Source organism: Anabas testudineus, chromosome 18, assembly GCF_900324465.2.
Source record: "Anabas testudineus chromosome 18, fAnaTes1.2, whole genome shotgun sequence".
NCBI lineage: Eukaryota > Metazoa > Chordata > Actinopteri > Anabantiformes > Anabantidae > Anabas > Anabas testudineus.
In genome coordinates this window covers 12,821,928-12,839,191 of record NC_046627.1, presented here as the reverse complement: position 1 = coordinate 12,839,191, position 17,264 = coordinate 12,821,928, and the positions used below count along the sequence as shown (strand labels likewise).

At 35.8% G+C, this 17,264-nt stretch overlaps 1 protein-coding gene across 1 annotated transcript; it reads left to right on the top strand.

Moving 5' to 3' along the window:
- Positions 1-4,337: 4,337 nt before the first annotated feature.
- On the top strand, positions 4,338-12,821 carry LOC113168641 (the record flags this gene model as incomplete). Its single annotated transcript, XM_026369681.1, has 5 exons — positions 4,338-4,394; positions 4,674-4,860; positions 6,585-6,756; positions 11,109-11,444; positions 11,811-12,821. Coding segments are annotated over exons 4-5 (1,341 nt in total), but the record flags the coding sequence as incomplete, so codon positions are not given.
- Positions 12,822-17,264: the final 4,443 nt, after the last annotated feature.

Sequence of the window (17,264 nt, the reverse complement as noted above, 5' to 3'; positions counted from 1 at the left end):
TGATTTATTTTATTACTGATTTCTCATTCCTCAGTGATCGATGCCTGAAATGTATTAGTTATCTTTGGTTTAATGATTAATGTTTGTTTAGCTCTGATTATTCTCATTTTGATTGTTTTGATTTGTTGTTTTGTCAAATGGTTATTCAGCTCATGATGTATTCTGAGTATGTTTATGTATTTATGTTTTAATTAGCATGTAATGAAAAAATAATCACTTTTTTAAATCTCAGCCTGTAAATTCACTAACCTCTTTAACAAAACTTTCAAAAAGTCTGAAGTTATTTTGTTTTGTTTTGGGTTTTTTTTATGTGTTAACTATGTGTTAACTATTGAATTTAGATGTTTTTCCCACTACTAATCTGCTGTGTATATTGCAATAAAAATTTAAATGGAAATGTATTGTGTCCATTAAAATTAGCGCCACCTGCTGTCATGAACTAACTCTTACTACTACTTCACAACACACAATCATAGTGCATTCATTTTATTTTTCTGGAAATTATTAACTATTACCGTAATATTAATTAATTATTAACTATTTGCAATATATTTAAACAAAAATCCACTTTATGTTAAAAAACTTAAACTATCCTGGTTTCCTCCTCTCTGTGCAGTGACAGCCAGATCAAATTGATAAGAAATGCATAATATCTGATGATGCAAAGTTAAAACAAGAAGCATTGAATAAAGTTTAAAACTAGTTAACTAATGATAACAGGCAACTTAAAGCAATTAGTCTGGGTCTTGACGAGATTTAGACGATAAACATGGGATGAAGAGGAGGATATAGATACTTACTGTATTGTTGTATGATACATTATCTAACTTCTACTTAAATGTGATGATGTTCTCTGGTAACTTGTTTTAACCTGTGTAACCAGTTTTTGTTCACACTGTCAGAGCAACAGTCACTTGAACACTGATGGACTGATTGATGCTGTTTGGCTCCCGTGAGGTTAGAGGGCGCTGTTTTCTACCACATCTCAGCAGCAGTTATGACAGAACATCACTGAGGCTTTCATATAAGAGTTTAATAATGTCTTATAAAACAAAATGTACAAATGCTGTTTAATACTAGTAAAAATAAATAGATTCAGTCCTTCTGAGTGATTTCTACAGCACAAAGTGACCTAAGTGGAGATGCAATAGTTTATTTTTAGTATGTTCTGCAGGTGTGGACTTACTGCAGAGTCTTTTTTGCAGAGTAGGTAAAACACATTTATTTTAGGAAGTATCCATTGTCCAAGCCGTTTGCTTTGGCACTGGTATAATTGGGGTCGATTTCGGACAGGTGGAAACAGTGGACTGAGATAGGGACCTATGGAAGATGTTGGTGAACACATCCACTAGCTGGTAGGCTCAGAAAACATCCAGTTAAAGAAATTGGTACAGGAGTGGGCGGAGTGTGGCTATGCACAGGCGAAGGGAGTGGCTGATTATATCTTGTACAGGACTTGTAAGCCTTTCCGCCTTATATATATATATTTAACTTGTATGTATTTGTTTCAACAGTTGTTTTAAGGTGTAAAGTCAAAGTATTATAGTATGTGTGAGAGAAATTAGTAAATATCTTAAATTAAACAGATCAATTTTTTTATAACACAAAGTTAATTAAAGAGTCTGTAGCCACCATGTTGCCTGTAAATTACTTTACTGTGCAACTACACTGCAATTATAATTGATTTTGAAGAAAAACCTACTGGAAGGATGAATATTGGTGAATAAAGTTTTGTTTTTAATAAATTAACTGATACAAAGTTTCAGGTTTTCATTCAATGTATGTTCATACATGTACCATATGAGCATCTATTCTATAAAATGAGATATGCTTTTCATTTACAAAAGGCCAGTTGTACAGGAGAACACAATTACTCAAAGATATACTGTACGTGCGTGTCCCGAAAATGATTATTCTTATCAGGACAGGTCGTTTAATGCAAACATATCCTTCTTTGAATTGTCCCTAGTTTTATCATTGTTCTGTTGTGTATGTTGCTAATCTCTATGCTGCTATAACACCTGAATTTCCCACTGGGGGAATCAAACATGTGTAGCAAAGAAATCTATTTTCTCATTGTGTAGATTTCTAGTTGTACAGTAGATGCTCATATTCTAATAAAATACTACATTTATGAAGACATTACGTTTAATGCTATATAAAGAGCTTTATTTAATACTGAAAGTCGCTGCTTTCAAAACTCTAAATGTGTGAGTGTATTTTTCAGTCAAATTAACTTTTTTTTTTTTACTTAGATGACATTTTATGACAAATGCAGAAAACCCCAAATTCTTGGCACATTCAGTTGAAGTCAGAACTATTACCATTATTATCATCATTGTACAACAGTACAAATCTGAGGCACCAGTACTGTACTTGAATGTTGCTTGAATGTTGTTTTATTCCACATTTCATTTAATTTATTTGTTGATTTCCAGGATCCAAGAAAAAAAAAAAATAACGTCAATGCAAAAATACTGTTATCAATAATAAATCATCTAGAACTAGAAATTGTACTAGAACTAGTAGAACTAGTATGCAAATGACAACAGGCAACAGCGTTTCCAGTTTGGAGAAACACTGATATTTTGATGAGGGTGACGTTTTCCACACAGGTGTAAAGATAAGAAAACCTGAATTTGTCCCACAATAGGGAAATTGGATTTTTGCAACAGAAAAGTACAAGTACACAGCAGAGTGCCAAAAGTAGCAAAGATGTAAGATAAATAAGACATTAAAAATATATTAAAAATGTCTTAATGTAGTAGGGCAATGGTGAGATGTATTCCTCAATGTCCTGGTAAAGAAGTGGGTCCTAGTTTGTTATTTTGAAATGGTTCTGTAGAGATCTTGTCTCATACAAATTAGTTTCCTGTGCAGCAAAATTTAAATTACATGAGATTGTTGTAGGAAACACAATAACAAAGGTTTTTGATCTGTATAGTTTAGTTTGTAATGAATTTACTGACATGACATTTTAGGTCTTAGTTATTGTAATATTCTGTTCATGCCAGAGAGTCATCTATTCAAGATAAAATGAGATATGCTTTTCATTTACATGAACCCAGTTGTACAGTAGAAGAAAATGACTCAGGTCTGTATGTATTGAATATAATTGTTCTTATCACAGCCAGTTACATGCAAACAAGGCTGTTAAAATGCAAAAGCTTGGGGATCATTAACAAGTCCCCATTTAAATTTTCATTAGTTATACATGACTGTTACGAACAGGGACGGACAAGACTGACGGGGACCAAACGGGTGCGAACAAAAAAGTATATTTATTAACAAAAAGGTCAGGGGACACAGGGAACTAACAAACATGAACAAAGTATCAACCAAAAGGGACCCAAAAAACACAATAGTAAAATACAAACAGAACCCTAGACCTGACATACAAAGGAACAACACAAAACTTCACACTACTGTGGACAAAACTAACAGACAAAGCAGAAGCACAAAGTAACAAACCAATATCACTGCACAAGGCAGGAGAACATTATTAAACAGACGAACCAACAGTACAAAGTATCAACGAAAAACCACGCACTAATGCGGACAAGAAACCAACAGACAAAACTAACAGGACAAAGTAACAACAAAAAAATACACTGCAAAAGGCAGGCCAAACAATTCAAACTAACAAACAAAACAGAGGTTCCTGATGGACAAACGAACGAACAAACTGACCAGAATTGTGGAGCATGAACGAAGCAGAAGTGAGCAGCATGAGCGAGCAATGAATGAATGTCAACAAACCAGCAGCGAACTGAGGACTGAGGGGTGCTTTTAAAATGGAGGGATGACCAGGTGAACTGAGTGAGTCAATTAGTCCAGTGAGTGAGAGTGGAGAGTAGAGGAAGTCCATATATGGGTGTGGCAGGAGCGTGAGACAGAACAAAAACAAAACAAAACCCACAGAACAGGACAGAAAGAGGAACTGTAACACATGAACATGTGTAGTAGGGAAATTCATTTTCTGTTTATCTTGATTTTAAGTTGTGCAGCAGATGGTCACATTGTGCTCACATGTTCATTTACGTGTAGCTATGTTCACTATTATAATATTAAACTCAACTGATCAAGTGGTTCGTTGGTTTTCCACATACACAGAGAAGACTAAACAGTGTGTTCCAGCATCACAGAACCGAGTCTTTACCAGCACACACACACACACACTCAACACAAGGTTAATTTAATAGGTCATAGAGTGCATGTGTTCCCACACTGAGGGAAATGAGGGGTTGGGTAAATATTCAAATACACAGTTATCTCACCTCAAAATCAGATAACAGTGAAAACACATACAAACCAACCAGAGTGAGCAACAGAAAGAGAGTAGACCAGAAACTGACACGACACAAACAAGTGTGGAAGTAGAACATGGGAAAGAGGTAAGAGGCACAGAGACAAAAGAGGAATGATGAGAAGTGTGGAGAGCTTTTTTTTTTTTTTTTTTAAATGACTCGATTTTGAAAACAGGGAATTGGTGTTTATAGTTTCTGAAGAGAAATCTGTCTTTTAGCATCATGTTTTGAGATTTTTAATCAAGAGGTCTAGTGATAGAGTGGAAGTAATATCTGCTGATTCTCTGTTTTCTCCTCTAACAGTGTGTGATGATGACTCCTCTGAAGATGTGTGAAGGTTTTCTTCTTAATGAAACTCCACCCCAGGTTACCGGCATCCCGGAGGCTGGCAAAATTCAGGACCAGAACCGATACAGAGTCATCTGCCAGACTTCTAACAACACAAGGAGGTTTGTGACGCTGTACGACACTGTCAACAGGATCCCAGTGTTTTCTGCTTACAAGAGGTGGACAGACAGGAGGAAGGAGGCCCCCTTGGAAAATAGAGCCAAAGGTATATTCTTATTTTTCTGAATCATGAAAAACAGTATAATTAACTTTAACCAAAAGCATAACCACCACTGTTCAGATTCAGAGACCAACACACAGTTTAGGTCTTGTCAAGTCTTATTAGTGTCTCTCTCTCTCTTTGCTTCCCCAAGATGTGGATTTAATATGATGAAGGTCAAAAGACCCCATGCCATATATATAACAGGCAGAGGCAAAGATATAGATAAAAGTAAAAATACAGGTAAAGGTAACCATAAAGGCTGAAATACAGGTAAACTTAAACCTACTGTAAAATCTAAAAAACTAAAATACTGAGTTATAATTTGGGCTGTATCATTAATTGATTCAAGTGCTTTGCTTAATGTGTGATGGACTAAATGTTTGGTTGTTGATTATTTTCTACTATTGATCTTCTCAAGTAGTTATTAAGCTCCTGATGAACTATGAATGTAGTATTAAAAGTAGTAAAAATAACTGCTAATTTTAAATTACATGATTAAGTGCATGTGTCCCCATACTGAGAGAGATGAGGGGTTGGGTAAATATTCAAATACACAGTTATCTCCTACCGAAATAAATAAAAACCAACCAGAATGAGCGACAGAGGCACAAACAAATGTAATTTATAATTTGGATCTATACATAAATAAACTAAATTGATATTATCCAAATATGGTTGGCTTGCCTCATTATTTTTTCATCAATACGTTAAGTCCACTGGACTCTGTCTTCTTTAGTTTACTACCATGTTTACAACTCCATAGTTACAAACTGGAAATATGACAGCATATGTATATTTTTTTGTAATATCTATTCAATCAATCTCCCTTTTAGAGGCTTCTGCCTGGTCACTCTACAACAAAAGCCTGTTTGATGGAGAGTTACTGAGTTTTTTATTTCTGCCAGGTTTTCCTATCTACTTCTGAAGCTCTGTTAGACTGACCGTTGGGTACCTGTACTTATGAGTCAGTTACTCAGTTTTGCCAGATGGACAACTCTATGAAGGGTCCTGGTGGTTTTAAACTTATCCTATTTCACATTTTCTGAGGTCACTGTGCTCCTGGGAACATATACATCCATTCTTTATTTATTCTTTACAGAGGGACAGTGCACATTTCCAAACATCCATCTATGTGCACAGCAGGTTTACATAGTTCCTTTGTAGGTTTAGATCAATATTTCAGGTAAAATCAGGTGAAACTGTGTTAACCCTGCTTTATACTGAGTTACAGTTTTACTCTATAATACTATAATGTGAAATCAACGAGCTCTGGAGATGCCCTCTCTTCTTGTTCTCCCTGGCCCTACATCCCTCTAAAGTAAACTGATCTTTTCTAGTCAAGGGCCAAAGGTCGGAGAGAATTTGTAACATGTGTATGCAACATATGAATCTTTAATAACACAAGCAAGCTGTTCTGGACAAGCTGTTCAGCCTTTATCTGTTTATGAATCATTAAGAAGTTCAGTTACTGAAGAAAACAATTTATTATTGATAAGATTATGAAAGTCAAGTTAATAGCTGATTAGACCAGATAATGCAGCTGCTCAATTTCCACAACACTATTATGAGATTACGTCAGTCTCACTCTCACATTTTCCGCTTCTCTACGCGTCATATTTTCCACCCGTAAATTCAAATTAAAGTGTTTGAAATGTAAGAATTTTATTATTTTTTATTGGTGTTAAACAAAGTTTTAAAAACCTTTAAACTTGGTCTTTCCCGTCCAGATGTCGTGGATTTCCTCTTGGAAAACCGGGCAACAAGGAGCACAGCTACGATGGGGTGCCAATCACACACAGTGTCCATGACAACCACTATTGCTCAGCCAAACCCTGCTTCATCGCCGTGGTGATAGAGTGCGGTGGGGGCGGGACCTTTATAGTCCTGCCCATCCATCATGTATGTAAAAACATTTCACCATCTTTAACCTGATGAGCACAAAAGTTACAAAGTTATGTAGTAGATTTTAAAATGTAATACAGATGTTCCACACAAAAACACAATAAAAGTTTTATTAATTTAGTTAGTCTGAACACTGCAGAAGATATTGGGATCCGGCTCAAAGGACCAAGTTGATAGGTAAATTGGTATGTAAAAAAACTTTGTATGTGAAAAACTTCTCAGGACCATCGATGAGCTTAACAAGGCAGTAGTTTAATTTGTCTTGCGCAAGGGAGCAATGAATACATCAGCACAGGAGCTGACAGAAACATACTCAAACTATCCAACACATACAGTTCTTTTTAAAGATGACAGATGGGAGGGAAAGTTTTTCTGTTTGTAGCTAAAGACATGACAATGGCACTTGTGACGTTGCAGTTGATTCTCGTCTCAAGGTGAATTCCATGCCGGAGCATCATATCTGACTCCCTAAGATAAAGTCTAGTGCACTATTTAACAAGTGCAAAAGCAAGTTTCACTAGAGTCACTTTAAGTTATAACAAATGTAAAGGGAGAACTCTCTGTACAATGTTTCTAACAGTCTAGTGACACACAGAAGTTACACAGAGTAAATGTGTCTGAAGTCAAAGTTTTTTGATGCACTCACTGTTGAATTTAGATTTTTTCCTACTAGGTATATTGTCATTTGACTGTTCTGTCGCAGTTCTAGTGTTAAGTGTGAGACTGTTGCTCTGACAGTGTGAATAAAACATTTTTTTTACAGAGGTAAAAAAATAAAAATGAAATAAAATGAATGCACTGTTACTGTCTATTAAAGTAGGAGTTAGTTCATCAAGATGAACAGCAGGTGACGCTAATTTTAAGGGACATAATACAGTCCCATTTTTATTTTTATTACAATACACAGCAGATTAAACACTGATGGACTGATTGATGCTGTTTGGCTCCCCTGACGTTAGAGGGCGCTGGTTTCTGCCACATCTCAGCAGGAGTTATCACAGAACATCCTTGAGGCTTTTATATAATGTTTATAGAAGTCTTATAAAACGAAATGTACAAAATCTGTCTAATTCTATTTAAAATGAATAGATGTAGCTTTTCTTAGTGATTTCTACAGCACAAGTGACCTGAGTGGAGATGATTTTTTTTATTTTTAGCAGAAAGTAGCTCTTTCTGAGACCATATGTTACTGGACCCTCATCCCAAACACTAAAATACAACTTTACCATGTATATATATATATATATATATTTTTTTTTTTTAGTGCGTGAAAGTCCAGTCATGCTCCAAACGTAGTCATGCATACATTATTCAGTAACTTAAAGTGAAGTGTTTGTTATGGGTCAACATAGAGGGGTGATATTTGACCTTTTTAACACAACAGAACTGGTCTCCTGTTCTGTTGTGTTGTTTTCACAGCAGCACAGACAGTTTCTCTTCTGTTTAGTTTAGAAACTAACCATTGTGTAGCCATTTGCTTTGGCACTGGAATAATTGTGGCTGATTTCAAGTAGGTGGAAACAATGGACTGAGATAGGGACCAATGGAAGTTGTTGGTGAACACCTCCATTAGCTGATAGGCTCAGTTACTCAGTTTCGAAGGGAGTGGCTGATTATATCCTGGAAAGTGCTTGGGACTAGCAAGGCTTAATTGAGCAGAGTAACATCTTCACTCAGACAGTACAGTAGTGACTTCTACTGTGAGCACTGTGGTGCATGATGAATGGTTACTTCTGGAGGATGGTGGGACCCTGCTGCTCTTGTGTTTGTTAATGTAATGGATGTGCTGCCACACACACTCTGGGTCTCTGTCAGTAAACTGGATCCTGATCCTTCTTGTTGGCCACTTGGAAGTGTTTAATGTTGGTACTGTTGGTCTCTGATGAGGATCTGGACCTCTTCTGTCATCCAGGGTTTTCTGTTTTGACAAACACGGACACAGTGGCAAGAAAGAGTATGTGAACCTTTTTGAATTTCATAGTTTTCTACATTAATTTATCATAAAATTTGTCCTCAATAAAGACATTGTTTTTATTATCTTATTTTAAGCACAGTATATTTGTTAAAATTAATGACTTAGATGAAGTTCAGAACAAATTATATGACAAATTAATGAAGGCAATAATGAAATTCAGAAAGGTTGACAGACTTTTTCTTGCAATTGTATTTTTATTTTTTGCAGTTTTTACACAGGTCTTAATGTAGTAGAGCAATGTTGAGATGTATTCCTCAATTTCCTGGAACAAATAGTTTCCAGGTTGTGCTTTGGAAGCAGTTCTGTAGTTCTGTAGTAACCATGTTACCAACTAATTACTTTCCTGTGCAACTAAACTGCAATTATATTTAGATTTTGAAGAAAAAACAACTAGCAGGATGAACAGTGTAAAGTTTTGTTTTTAATTAATGAAATGATGCAAAGTTTCAGGTTTTCTTTCTTGCACTATTTTCTTCGTACATGTACCATATCAACACCTATTCAAGATAAAATGAGATATGCTTTTAATTTACATTAACCCAGTTGTACAGGAGAACAAAATTACTCAGGTCTGTATGTATTGAAAATTATTATTCTTATCACAGCCTGTTACATGCAAAAAAGGCTGTTGAAATGCTAAAGCGTGCCAATCACTGAGGAAATCCATTTTCTGTTTATCCTGATTTTAAGTTGTACAGTAGATGCTCATATTCTAATAAAATACTATATTTATTAAGATATTACTTTTAATGCTTCATAATGAGCTGTATTTTATGCTGAAAGTACCTGCTTTCAAAACTCAAAATGTGTGAGTGTTTTTTGTCAGTCAAATTAGCTGTAGTCCATACCTCCTAAAAAGACTCCAGATATGCCAATACCTGACCGAAGGGTTAAAAAAAAAAACGAACTTCCCCATATATTTAGGTAAATGTAAAAGAACACAATTGGATTCTGGACAAAGACAAATGTAGTTAAAGTCAGGACTATCACTATTATTATCATTAATCACTGTACAAAGGTACAAACCTGATGCACGAGTACTGTACTTGAATGTTACAATTTCACAGTTTTATACATTTATTTGTTTTATTTATTGATCTCCAGGATCCAGGAAAGAAATAAACAAGCTCAGTGCGAAGGTACTACTAGAACAAGAAGTAGGAGTAGAACTAAAAGAGCTAGTATGCAAATGATAACTGGCAACTGGAGAAACACTAATATCTGAATGAGGGTGACAGTTTGTCACACAATGGAGAAATTGCATTGTTGCAAGAGCAAAGTACAATCACACAGCAGAATGCCAAAAGTAGCAATATACTGTATATATATATATATATATATATATATATATATGTGTGTAGTAGAGCAATGGTGAGATGTATTCCTTGATGTCCTAATGAAGAAGTGCAGTTTGTTTCTTTGAAACAGTTCTGTAGTAATCCTGTCTCTTACAAATTACTTACCTGTGCAACTAAACTGGAATTACATTAGATTTAGTAGAAACCACAATAACAAAGGTTTTTGATCTGTAAAGTTTTAGGTTTTAGTTCTTGTAATATTCTGTTCATAACAGAGAGTCATCTATTCATGATAAAATGAGATGTGCTTTTTATTTACATTAGCCCACTTGTACAGTAGAAGAAAATGACTCAGGTCTGTATGTATTGAATATGATTGTTCTTATCACAGCCAGTTACATGCAAACAAGGCTGTTGAAATGTAAAAGTGTGGGCATCATTGTCAGTATGGAAATCCATTTTCTTTTTATCTTGATTTTAAGTTGTGCAGCAGATGGTCACATTGTGCTCACATGTTCATTTATGTGTAGTTATGTTCACTATTATAATATTAAACTCAAGTGATCAAGTGGTTCGTTGGTTTGGATCCACAACACAGAGAAGACTAAACAGTGTGTACCAGCATCACAGAACCGAGTCTTTACCAGCACACACACACTCAACACAAGGTTAATTTAATAGAAGATGGAGTGCATGTGTCCCTACACTGAAGGAGATGAGGGCTTGGTTAAATATTCAAATACACACTTATCTGAACACATATAAACCAACAGAAATGAGCGACAGAAAGAGAAGACCAGAAACTGACACAGGCACAAACAAATGTGGAAGTAGAACACAGAGGGTTAAAGAGGCACAGAGACAAAAGAGGAATTATGAGAAAGTCAACATCTCTTCACAAGTGTGAAGAGCTTTTTAAATAAAAAACGGACTCGATTTTGAAAACAGGGAATTGGTGTTTATAGTTTCAGAAAAGAAATCTGTCTTTTGGCATCATGTTTTGGGATGTTTAGTCAAAAGGCCCATTTACAGAGTGGAAGTAACATCTGTTGATTCGTTGTTTTCTCCTCTGACAGTGTTTGATGATGACTCCTCTGAAGATGTGGTGTCTCCTGTCCCTCGTTGTCCCTCTCCTCCTGTTCATCACTCCCACAGAGACTGAAGTTGTGCAGTCCATGTCAGAGTGTAAAGGGATTTTTCTTAATGAAACTCCACCCCAGGTTACCGGCATCCTGGAGGCTGGCAGAATCCAGGACCAGAACCGATACAAAGTCATCTGCCAGACTTATAATGACACAAGAAGGTTTGTGACACTGTACGACACCGTGAACAGGATCCCAGTGTTTTCTGCTTACAAGTACAGAGGTGGACGAACAGGAGGAACGAGGCCTCCTTGGAAAATAGAGCCACAGGTATGTTTTTATTTTTCTGAATCATGAAAAACAGTATATTTAACTTTAACCAAAGGTATAACCACCACCTTTAGTCACTACTTTAGTTTAGGTCTTGTCAGGTCTTGTAAGTGTCTCTCTCTCTCTTTGCTAGCCCAATATTTGGATTAAATCAGAAAAAAAAGAAAAAGAAATAAATATATATTAAAGAAAAAAAATATATATATATATAATATATATGTCTTATATATTTAAATATACAAATATACTATGATTATTATGATCAGTTAAACAGTATTTTCAATGTCAATTACAAATATGAAATTAGATTGAAATATTGAAAATCATATACATTTTCTGTACTCTTGACTGAGTTCTCTTTTGTAGCTTGAAGGAAACTTGACGGAAGACGGAAAAAACAAGAACATGAGGAAGGATAATGGAAATTATGGCTACAACCTCCAGGCCAGTAATGCTGATTATGACAATGACCCACAATATAACAGGGGACATTTATTTCCATTTTCTTATGGATTTGATAAAACTGAAAAAGATTCTACATGCACGCTGACAAATGTTGTACCTCAAGTTAAATCTTTCAACAGTGGCAGCTGGGAAAGAATGGAGAGCAGTGTAAAATCTTTCCTGAAAAAGTACTGCATCAACAATAATGGTAAAATTGAAGCTTACTTAGTGACTGGAGCAAAGCCCAGTAAGGACAAGATGCTTAACGGTAGGGTTAATATACCTTCTGTGCTCTGGTCAGCTTTCTGCTGTTACAGTGCAAGTAAAAATAACTGGTTAGCAAGTGCACACTGGGGAGACAACGTAAACACTGAAGAAAATGCTAAAGGTCCTCTGCAGACAAAGACATTGAGAGAACTCCAGGAAAAACTGAATATTGAAGCATTTCCTGAAACAAATTATCCTCAAGAAACTCTTGTTAAGATAGATGATAAAGATCAAGGCAAAGAGAAAGACAAAGATGAGGGGATAGATCAAGACCAAAACGAGGGGACAGATCAAAACGAGGGGACAGCTCAAGACGAGGGGAAAGCTGAAGATGAGGGTAAAACTGAAGACGAGGGAAAAGCTCAAGACGAGGGGAAAGATAAAGACGAATCGAAAAATCAAAATGAAGGGAAAGATCAAGACAAAGGGAAAGATCAAGACGAGGGAAATATCAAGACAAAAGTAAAGATCGAGATAAAGGTAAAGATGAAAGGAAAGATCAAGATAAAGGGAAAGATGAAGATGAAATTAAAGATAAAGACAAATGAAAAGATCAGGACAAAGGGAAAGATAAAGATGAAGCTAAATATAAAGACGAAGGAAAAAAATCAAGATAAAGGGAAAGATGAAGATGAAATTAAAGATAAAGATGAAGGAAAAGATCAAGATAAAGGGAAAGATAAAGATGAAGTTAAAGATAGAGACGCAGGAAAAATCACAATAATAAAGGGAAAGATGAAGTTAAGATAAAGACGCCAGCAGGAAAATCTCAAAGATAAAGGGAAAGATAGAGACGCAGGAAAAGCTCAGATAAAGGGAAAAGATGAGGTTAAAAGATAGAGACGCAGGAAAATCTCCAAGATAAAGGGAAAGTAGACCGCAGGAAAGCTCAAGATAAAGGAAAAGAATAAGTTAAATATAGAGACGCAGGAAAAGATCAAGATAAAGGGAAAGACAGAGACGCAGGAAAAGCTCAAGATAAATGGAAAGATGAAGTTAAAGATAGAGACGCAGGAAAAGCTTAAGATAAAGGGAAAGATGAAGTTAAAGATAGAGACGCAGGAAAAGCTCAAGATAAAGGGAAAGATAGAGACGCAGGAAAAGCTCAAGATAAAGGGAAAGATAGAGACGCAAGAAAATCTCAATATAAAGGAAAAGAATAAGTTAAATATAGAGACGCAGGAAAAGCTCAAGATAAAGGGAAAGATGAAGTTAAAGATAGAGATGCAGGAAAATCTCAATATAAAGGAAAAGAATAAGTTAAATATAGAGACGCAGGAAAAGCTCAAGATAAAGGAAAAGATGAAGTTAAAGATAGAGACGCAGGAAAAGCTCAAGATAAAGGGAAAGATAGAGACGCAGGAAAAGCTTAAGATAAAGGAAAAGATGAAGTTAAAGATAGAGACGCAGGAAAAGCTCAAGATAAAGGGAAAGATAGAGACGCAGGAAAAGCTCAAGATAAAGGGAAAGATAGAGACGCAGGAAAAGCTCAAGATAAAGGAAAAGATGAAGTTAAAGATAGAGACGCAGGAAAAGCTCAAGATAAAGGGAAAGATAGAGACGCAGGAAAAGCTCAAGATAAAGGGAAAGATAGAGACGCAGGAAAAGCTCAAGATAAAGGGAAAGATAGAGACGCAGGAAAAGCTCAAGATAAAGGGAAAGATAGAGACGCAGGAAAAGCTCAAGATAAAGGGAAAGATAGAGACACAGGAAAAGATCAAGATAAATGGAAAGATGAAGTTAAATATAGAGACGCAGGAAAAGCTTAAGATAAAGGGAAAGATGAAGTTAAAGATAGAGACGCAGGAAAAGCTCAAGATAAAGGGAAAGATAGAGATGCAGGAAAAGCTTAAGATAAAGGAAAAGATAGAGAGGCAGGAAAAGCTCAAGATAAAGGGAAAGATAGAGACGCATGAAAAGCTTAAGATAAAGGGAAAGATGAAGTTAAATATAGAGACGCAGGAAAAGCTCAAGATAAAGGGAAAGATAGAGACGCAGGAAAAGCTCAAGATAAAGGGAAAGATAGAGACGCAGGAAAAGCTCAAGATAAAGGGAAAGATGAAGTTAAAGATAGAGACGCAGGAAAAGCTCAAGATAAAGGGAAAGATAGAGACACAGGAAAAGCTCAAGATAAATGGAAAAGATGAAGTTAAATATAGAGACGCAGGAAAAGCTCAAGATAAAGGGAAAGATAGAGACGCAGGAAAAGCTCAAGATAAAGGGAAAGATAGAGACGCAGGAAAAGATCAAGATAAAGGGAAAGATAGAGACAAAGGAAAAGCTCAAGATAAAGGAAAAGAATAAGTTAAATATAGAGACGCAGGAAAAGCTTAAGATAAAGGGAAAGATGAAGTTAAAGATAGAGACGCAGGAAAAGCTCAAGATAAAGGGAAAGATAGAGACGCAGGAAAAGCTCAAGATAAAGGGAAAGATGAAGTTAAAGATAGAGACGCAGGAAAAGCTCAAGATAAAGGGAAAGATAGAGACGCAGGAAAAGCTCAAGATAAAGGGAAAGATAGAGACGCAGGAAAAGCTCAAGATAAAGGGAAAGATAGAGACGCAGGAAAATCTCAATATAAAGGAAAAGAATAAGTTAAATATAGAGACGCAGGAAAAGCTCAAGATAAAGGGAAAGATAGAGACGCAGGAAAAGCTCAAGATAAAGGGAAAAATAGAGACACAGGAAAAGCTCAAGATAAAGGGAAAGATAGAGACACAGGAAAAGCTCAAGATAAAGGGAAAGATGAAGTTAAAGATAGAGACGCAGGAAAATCTCAAGATAAAGGGAAAGATAGAGACGCAGGAAAATCTCAAGATAAAAGGAAAGATAGAGACGCAGGAAAAGCTCAAGATAAAGGGAAAGATAGAGACGCAGGAAAAGCTCAAGATAAAGGGAAAGATAGAGACGCAGGAAAAGCTCAAGATAAAGGAAAAGATGAAGTTAAATATAGAGACGCAGGAAAAGCTCAAGATAAAGGGAAAGATGAAGTTAAAGATAGAGACGCAGGAAAAGCTCAAGATAAAGGAAAAGATGAAGTTAAAGATAGAGACGCAGGAAAAGCTCAAGATAAAGGGAAAGATGAAGTTAAAGATAGAGACGCAGGAAAAGCTCAAGATAAATGGAAAGATGAAGTTAAATATAGAGACGCAGGAAAAGCTCAAGATAAAGGGAAAGATAGAGACGCAGGAAAAGCTCAAGATAAAGGGAAAGATAGAGACGCAGGAAAAGCTCAAGATAAAGGGAAAGATAGAGACGCAAGAAAATCTCAATATAAAGGAAAAGAATAAGTTAAATATAGAGACGCAGGAAAAGCTCAAGATAAAGGGAAAGATAGAGACGCAGGAAAAGCTCAAGATAAAGGGAAAGATAGAGACGCAGGAAAAGCTCAAGATAAAGGGAAAGATAGAGACGCAGGAAAAGCTCAAGATAAAGGGAAAGATGAAGTTAAAGATAGAGATGCAGGAAAATCTCAATATAAAGGAAAAGAATAAGTTAAAGATAGAGACGCAGGAAAAGCTCAAGATAAAGGGAAAGATAGAGACGCAAGAAAATCTCAATATAAAGGGAAAGGTAGAGACGCAGGAAAATCTCAATATAAAGGGAAAGATAGAGAGGCAGGAAAAGCTCAAGATAAAGGGAAAGATAGATACGCCGGAAAATCTCAAGCTAAAGGAAAAGATGAAGTTAAAGATAGAGACGCAGGAAAAGCTCAAGATAAAGGGAAAGATAGAGACGCAGGAAAAGCTCAAGATAAAGGGAAAGATAGAGACGCATGAAAAGCTTAAGATAAAGGGAAAGACAGAGACGCAGGAAAAGCTTAAGATAAAGGAAAAGATAGAGACGCATGAAAAGCTTAAGATAAAGGAAAAGATGAAGTTAAAGATAGAGACGCAGGAAAAGCTCAAGATAAAGGGAAAGATAGAGACGCAGGAAAAGCTCAAGATAAAGGGAAAGATAGAGACGCAGGAAAAGCTTAAGATAAAGGAAAAGATGAAGTTAAAGATAGAGACGCAGGAAAAGCTCAAGATAAAGGGAAAGATAGAGACGCAGGAAAAGCTCAAGATAAAGGGAAAGATGAAGTTAAAGATAGAGACGCAGGAAAGGATCAAGATAAAGGGAAAGATAAAGATAAGGGGAAAGATTAGGATGAAAAAGATAAAGACGAAGGAAAACATCAAGATAAAGGGGAAGATAAAGATAAGGGGAAAGATTAGGACAAGGGGAAAGATCAAGATGAAGATAAAGATAAAGACAAAGGAAAAAATCAAGATCAAGACCAAGGTAAAGTTAAAGATGAAGGTAAAGATAAAGGGGAAAGGAAAGATAAAGACAAAGATACAGGTAAAGGTAAAGATATAGGTAGAGGCACTTGAAACTAAACTTGAACCTAAAATCTATAAAACTAAAATACTGAGTTATGATTTGGGCTGTATCATTAATTGATTGACAAGTTCTTTACTTCATGTGTGATGGACGAAATGTTGTTGATTAGTTTTTACTATTGATTTTCTCAAGTGGTTATTAAGCTCCTGATGAACTATGAATGCAATAGTAAAAAAATAATTGCTAATTCTTAATTACATGGTTAAGTCCTTTAAGATTACTATTAATTATTATTGTAATTTGGATTCACATAAATAAACTTTTAGAAATTGTTTAAACATGTTTGACTTGCTTCATTATTTTTTTTATTATTCCTGCATTATTAAACTATTAATACTATAAGTCCACTGGGCTCTGTCTTCTTTATTTAACTATCATGTTTACAACTCAGCTTCAGCTTCAGGTGATCAGAGTCTTCAGGAGAAATATATCTTTGCTCTTTAATTAGCTATATTACTATTAGCTCTCACTTTAATCACAGCCCGCAGCAGATTGATAAAAAATATTGTCACGGTGCACGAAACTGTCATGGATCAGGAGAGGACACAGACATACACATGCAGAAACCAGCCTAGAGGTGGCTGCAGTCAGAAGTCAGCAGGACAGTGCGTGGTTAGCCAGCAGCAAGATAAGGTAAGATAAAATCATGTTAAAAACCCGACAATCCCATTTGAGCAAGCTTTAGGCAACAGTGAAGAGAAAAAAACTCCCTTTAGAGGAAGAAA